General features: G+C 44.5%; 1 protein-coding gene across 1 annotated transcript in view; it reads right to left on the bottom strand.

Moving 5' to 3' along the window:
- Positions 1 to 7500, bottom strand: part of LOC143295105 (uncharacterized) — a 21544-nt gene that overhangs the window by 2620 nt on the left and 11424 nt on the right. The window contains exons 9-12 of the mRNA XM_076606668.1: positions 6672 to 6738; positions 5966 to 6033; positions 2161 to 2262; positions 304 to 395 (exon numbers count right to left, since the gene is read on the bottom strand). Of these exons, the coding sequence (XP_076462783.1) occupies positions 307 to 395; positions 2161 to 2262; positions 5966 to 6033; positions 6672 to 6738 (326 nt within the window). The 3' untranslated portion in view covers positions 304 to 306. The remainder of the gene's footprint in view (positions 1 to 303; positions 396 to 2160; positions 2263 to 5965; positions 6034 to 6671; positions 6739 to 7500) is intronic.

Below are 7500 nucleotides of genomic sequence, written 5' to 3'. Positions count from 1 at the left end.
TCTCAGCCTGCAGTACAAGGATTCGATGACGCACAAACGATGACCCCACATTGGTCAGTGCCTCACAACAGGATCACTGACCATTCAATGTCGCAGCATGCAGTACAAGGATTCAGTAGCTCAGCATGCAATACAAGGATTCAGTGACTCACAAAAGAAGAGCACACACTGGTCAGTGTCTCACCTAACTGACTGCCCTGACTGTCCTGACTGACTGTCCTAACTGACTGCCCTGACTGACTGCACTGACTGTCCTGACTGACTGTCCTGACCGCCCTGACTGTCCACCAGAAGACCACTCACCATTCAGTGTCGCAGCTTGCTGTAGACAGACACCTTGCCCACGTCTTCCAGCTGTAGTCCTTCATAGTGCCTCGCTGTCGGGTGATGGTGGTCTGCACATGGACAGAACGTCGCTTGCTGTCTGTGACTCACTGTACATGGACAGAAAGTCACTTGCTGTCTGTGACTCACTGTACATGGACAGAAAGTCACGTGCTGTCTGTGACTCATCGCACATGGACAGAAAGTCACGTGCTGTCTGTGACTCACTGTACATGAACAGAAAGTCACGTGGTGTTTATCACTGACTGTACACTGACAGAAAGTCACGTGGTGTCTGTGACTCACTGTACATGGACAGAAAGTCACGTGGTGTCTGTCACTCACTGTACACAACAGAAAGTCACGTGATGTCTGTCACTCACTGTACACTGACAGAAAGTCACGTGGTGTCTGTCACTCACTGTGCACTGACAGAAAGTCACGTGACTGTCACTCACTGTGCACTGACAGAAAGTCACGTGATGTCTGTCACTCACTGTACACTGATAGAAAGTCACGTGATGTCTGTCACTCACTGTGCACTGACAGAAAGTCACGTGGTGTCTGTGACTCACTGTACATGGACAGAAAGTCACGTGGTGTCTGTCACTCACTGTACACAACAGAAAGTCACGTGATGTCTGTCACTCACTGTACACTGATAGAAAGTCACGTGATGTCTGTCACTCACTGTGCACGGACAGAAAGTCACGTGGTGTCTGTCACTCACTGTACACTGATAGAAAGTCACGTGATGTCTGTCACTCACTGTGCACTGACAGAAAGTCACGTGGTGTCTGTCACTCACTGTACATGGACAGAAAGTCACGTGGTGTCTGTCACTCACTGTGCACGGACAGAAAGTCACGTGGTGTTTATCACTCACTGTAACAGACAGAAAGTCACGTGGTGTCTGTCACTCACTGTACATGGATAGAAATTCACGTGGTGTCTGTCACTCACTGTACACAACAGAAAGTCACGTGGTGTCCGTCACTCACTGTACATGAACAGAAAATCACGTGCTGTCTGTGACTCATTGTACATTTGTTTGTATTTGTATTTGGATTGCTTTTTATCACAACAGATTTCTCTGTGTGAAATTCGGGCTGCTGTCCCCAGGGAGAGCGCGTCGCTACACTACAGCGCCACCCCCTTTTTTTGTATTTTTCCTGCGTGCAGTTTGATTTGTTTTTCCTACTGAAGTGGATTTTTCTACAGAATTTTGCCAGTAACAACCCTTTTGTTGCCGTGGGTTCTTTTACGTGCGCTAAGTGCATGCTGCACACAGGACCTCGGTTTATCGTCTCATCCGAATGACCATCCGAATGTACATGGACAGAAAGTCACGTGCTGTCTGTCACTCATTGTACATGAACAGTGGGAACAGACCCAAGTGATCCCTGCAGCAATCCGAAGCCCAGCTTCTTCTTCTTCTTCTGCGTTCACTCGTATGCACACGAGTGGGCTTTTACGTGTATGACCGTTTTTACCCCGCCATGTAGGCAGCCATACTCCGTTTTCGGGGGTGTGCATGCTGGGTATGTTCTTGTTTCCATAACCCACCGAACGCTGACATGGATTGCAGGATCTTTAACGTGCGTATTTGATCTTCTGCTTGCATATACACACGAAGGGGGTTCAGGCACTAGCAGGTCTGCACATATGTTGACCTGGGAGATCGTAAAAATCTCCACCCTTTACCCACCAGGCGCCGTCACCGTGATTCGAACCCGGGACCCTCAGATTGACAGTCCAATGCTTTAACCACTCGGCTATTGCGCCCGTTGAATCCCAGCAAGACAGGGAGAAGAACGGTAACCCTGTGCAACTCACCCTGACCGTTCTCACAGTTCTCATAGTCCTTGATCTCCGCGTAAACGTGTTCGTCAGAAGTAGCGTCCACGTAAGCCGCAGGGTACGTACAGTCCGGTCCTGCTGTGTCGGCCAGCATGAAAAAGCACGAAGGTCACAGTTTTATAAGTTCGGTGTTGTTCAGTGGTTATTTCTGTCACGAACTTACTGATTGTCCATGCATTGAAACACGATGCTGTATAACTTGTGTAACGCAGACATTATATCAAGAAACGTCTTTTAAATGCAAAAGAAACGTCACAATACTGTCACAGGATTGAAGTAAGCACTCTGGTTCACGAGGTTAGATCGAGCACTAGACAGTTACAATACGTCAGTTTAGTGAACAATGCATTACAACATTAGACTGGAGTGGTTACTGTATCACGCATGAAACTAAGATGACCACGACATCCAACATGAAACTGAAGTGAACACTATGTCATTTATAAAATCTGAGCTGACCACACCATTAGACATAAACTGAAGTGAACACTATATCATTTATAAAATCTGAGCTGAGCACACCATTAGACATAAACTGAAGTGAACACTATGTCATTTATAACATCTGAGCTGAGCACACCATTAGACATAAACTGAAGTGAACACTGTATCATTTATAGAATCTGAGCTGACCACACCATTAGACATAAACTGAAGTGAACACTGTATCATTTATAGAATCTGAGCTGAGCACACCATTAGACATAAACTGAAGTGAACACTATATCATTTATAAAATCTGAGCTGAGCAGACCATTAGACATAAACTGAAGTGAACACTGTATCATTTATAGAATCTGAGCTGAGCACACCATTAGACATAAACTGAAGTGAACACTATATCATTTATAAAATCTGAGCTGAGCAGACCATTAGACATAAACTGAAGTGAACACTGTATCATTTATAGAATCTGAGCTGAGCACACCATTAGACATAAACTGAAGTGAACACTATATCATTTATAAAATCTGAGCTGAGCAGACCATTAGACATAAACTGAAGTGAACACTGTATCATTTATAGAATCTGAGCTGAGCACACCATTAGACATAAACTGAAGTGAACACTATATCATTTATAAAATCTGAGCTGAGCACACCATTAGACATAAACTGAAGTGAACACTATGTCATTTATAAAATCTGAGCTGACCACACCATTAGACATAAACTGAAGTGAACACTATGTCATTTATAAAATCTGAGCTGAGCACACCATTAGACATAAACTGAAGTGAACACTATATCATTTATAAAATCTGAGCTGAGCACACCATTAGACATAAACTGAAGTGAACACTATGTCATTTATAAAATCTGAGCTGAGCACACCATTAGACATAAACTGAAGACAGCACTTCATCACAGCATCAAATGGATGTAGAAATTCATAATAACGTAGGACAGAAGTCAGCACACTATATAACATCAAAGAGTGATGAGAACGTTGTATTAAAGATAGGACTGAATTCAACACATATAACATCAACAGAGTGGGTGTGAACGTTGCATTATAACACATGACTGATGTCAACACATTATATAACATCAACAGAGTGAGGGTGAACGCTGTATAATGAGACATGACTGATGTCAACACATTATATAACATCAACAGAGTGAGGCTGAACGCTGTATAATGAGACATGACTGATGTCAACATATTATATATATAAGATCAACAGAGTGGGGGTGGACGTTGTATTATAACACAGGACTGATGTCAACACATTATATAACATCAAAAGAGTGGGGGCTGAACGCTGTATAATGAGACATGGCTGATGTCAACACATTATATAACATCAACAGAGTGAGGCTGAACGCTGTATAATGAGACAGGACTGATGTCAACATATTATATATATAAGATCAACAGAGTGGGGGTGGACGTTGTATTATAACAAAGGACTGATGTCAACACATTATATAACATCAACAGAGTGGGGGTGAACGCTGTATAATGAGACAGGACTGATATCAACACATTATATAACATCAACAGAGTAAGCTGAACGCTGTATAATGAGACATGACTGATGTCAACACATCATATAACATCGAGTCAACAGAGTGGGGGTTAACGTTGTATTATAAGACAGGACTAAATGTCAACACATAATATAACATTAACAGAGTGAGGCTGAACGCTGTATAATGAGACATGACTGATGTCAACATTATATATATAACATCAACAGAGTGGGGGTGGACGCTGCACGAAAAAACACAAAAAAACCCACAGGACTGATGTCAACACGTTATATAACATCAACAGAGTGGAGGTTGAACGCTGAATAATGAGACAGGACTGATGTCAACACATTATATAACATCAACAGAGTGGGGATGGACGTTGCACTATAACACGTGACTGATGTCAACACATCATAATTCTGATATCTGTGGAGAGAACGCTGTATCACAACACATGACTGATGTCAACACATCATAATTCTGATATCTGTGGAGTGAACGCTGTATCACAACACATGACTGATGTCAACACATCATAATTCTGATATCTGTGGAGAGAACGCTGTATCACAACACATGACTGATGTCAACACATCATAATTCTGATATCTGTGGAGTGAACGCTGTATCACAACACAGGACTAAGTCAACACACTTCGTGACACGGGATATATGTGTTCAGCCACACACTGACCCAACACTGACCAGCTTCCTACAACAGACACATCCACATTACATGATGAACGGCACTGACTCCCCTGTCACACGACACTGATACATGCACTGCTGTTCATGTTAGCAGTTACCACACAAACAGGTACAGCAGCACTGTTGTTAGCACTTACCACACAAACAGGTACAGCAGCACTGTTGTTGGCAGCTACCACACAAACAGGTACAGCAGCACAGCTGTCATTAGTTATTACACAAACAAGGACAGGTACATTGTTGTCAGCACTTACCACACAAAAGGTACAGCTGCACTGTTGTCAGCAGGCAGACACAAACAGGGACAGTTGCACTGATATCAGCGGTTACCACGCAAACAGAAACAGGTGCACCTTTGTCAATAGTTACCATACGAACAGGTACAGTTGCACTGTTGTCAGCAGTCAGACACCAACAGGTACAGGAACACTGTTGTCAACAGTTACCACACAAACAGGTACAGCTGAACTGTTGTCAACAGTTACCACACAAACATGGACAAGTGCACTGTTGTTAGCAGACAGAAGGCTGACCAGGCAGAATCCACAGACACGAACACTCCACAGTCAGACCGCTGTGCTTAAACTACAGGCTTCGTAAAAAGTTCAGGACCCATCCATGTAAGGTATATCTTCATAATTCTTTCAAACCGAACCAGAAGATGATTAATTTTTCCATTGTGTAGGTAGCCTGATTATGGTCTACCACTGGTCTTTCACTGAACATATGATCGGCTGTTTCAGCCACATATCCACCATTAACAGCTTGAAAAACAAACACTGCGTTTGAAAAATCGATGTTTCAGTCAAACATTGATAGTCATTCAGTGGTATACAATAGTAACTGTGAATTCTCAGTGTAAAAAAAAAAAAAAGGTGTGCGTGGTAGGAAGCACCTCTGGTAATAGTACAAGTGCTCATTACATCAGTTCCATCGATCGCAGTTTGCCGTGAGTTCAGCATCAATTCACCCCCTCCTCCCCAGCCCCCCCCCCCCCCCCCGAAGAAATGCCAGCAAGTTCCCACGTGGTGCTGAAGTTTTTGTGAAGCCTGTACGACCAAGTGAAGCTGGGAGGACAGAGGAATAAACAGTACCTGTGCTGCTTGGCGGACACGTGGCACCCGGGGGGTAGATGTAAATGTCACTCATCTCACCGCTTGTCCTGTTAATGAACCAGCCTAGGTACAGCACAGCACAGCACACACACACACACACACACACACACAACACACACACGCATGCACACACAGACACACACACACGCATTTACACATACACATACACACACATACGCACGCAGAGAGAGAGAGAGATACGACGAAACAGTTGACTATGATTATAAATAGGCATTAGCCCTGAGAAATCTGATTTCAAAGTTAGTCTTTATCCTATTTCACCTGTGTGTGTGTGTGTGTGTGTGTGTGTGTGAGAGAGAGAGAGAGAGAGCGTGCTTGCGTGCGCGCGCGCGCGCGCGTGTGTGTGTGTGTGTGTGTGAACGAGCGTGCTTGCGTGCATGCGTGCGTGTGTGTGTGTGCGTGTGTGTGTGTGTGTGTGTGTGTGTGTGTGTGTGTGTGTTCATTAAAAATATCGTCCGCTTCTCTGTCTCCCAACAGAAGTGCCTCTGCCCCTCCCCCTTTCTTCGGTATGCATGTGTTTCCGTCGGTAGTCAGTGTGCTTGCTATTTTACACACACACACACACACACACACACGCACACACACACACACACACGCACACACACGCACACACACACACACACACACACACACACACACACACACACACACACACAATACGTACCTGTACTGAACATTCACTTCAGAGATGGCCTGCTGAGGACTCTGCGTGAGGCCAGTGGAGTGTCTGCCTGAAACACACAGTCTGGTTTCTCCCCCTGGCTTCTCCCTCACACAGTTTACATGGTCAGTCTGACTTCTCCCTCATATAGTTTACATGGTCTGTCTGGCTTCTCCCTCACAGAGTTTACATGGTCTGTCTGGCTTCTCTGGCTTCTCCCTCACATAGTTTACATGGTCTGTCTGGCTTCTCCCTCACACAGTTTACATGGTCAGTCTGACTTCTCACTCACATAGCTTACATGGTCTGTCTGGCTTCTCCCTCACATAGTTTACATGGTCTGTCTGGCTTCTCCCTCACATAGTTTACATAGTTTACATGGTCTGTCTGGCTTCTCCCTCACATAGTTTACATGGTCTGTCTGGCTTCTCCCTCTGGCTTCTCCCTCACATAGTTTACATGGTCTGTCTGGCTTCTCTGGCTTCTCCCTCACAGTACATGGTCTGTCTGGCTTCTCCCTCACATAGTTTACATGGTCTGTCTGGCTTCTCCCTCTGGCTTCTCACTCACATAGCTTACATGGTCTGTCTGGCTTCTCCCTCACACAGTTTACATGGTCAGTCTGACTTCTCACTCACATAGCTTACATGGTCTGTCTGGCTTCTCCCTCACATAGTTTACATGGTCTGGCTTCTCCCCATAGTTTACATGGTCTGGCTTCTCCCTCACATAGTTTACATGGTCTGTCTGGCTTCTCCCTAACACTTTTTATATACCATGGCTTCTCCCTCACACAGTTTACATACCATGGCTTCTCCCTAACACTTTTTAT

Source organism: Babylonia areolata, chromosome 20, assembly GCF_041734735.1.
Source record: "Babylonia areolata isolate BAREFJ2019XMU chromosome 20, ASM4173473v1, whole genome shotgun sequence".
NCBI lineage: Eukaryota > Metazoa > Mollusca > Gastropoda > Neogastropoda > Buccinidae > Babylonia > Babylonia areolata.
The sequence above is the reverse complement of the archived record's forward strand: the minus strand, read 5'-3'. Positions and strand labels throughout refer to the sequence as shown.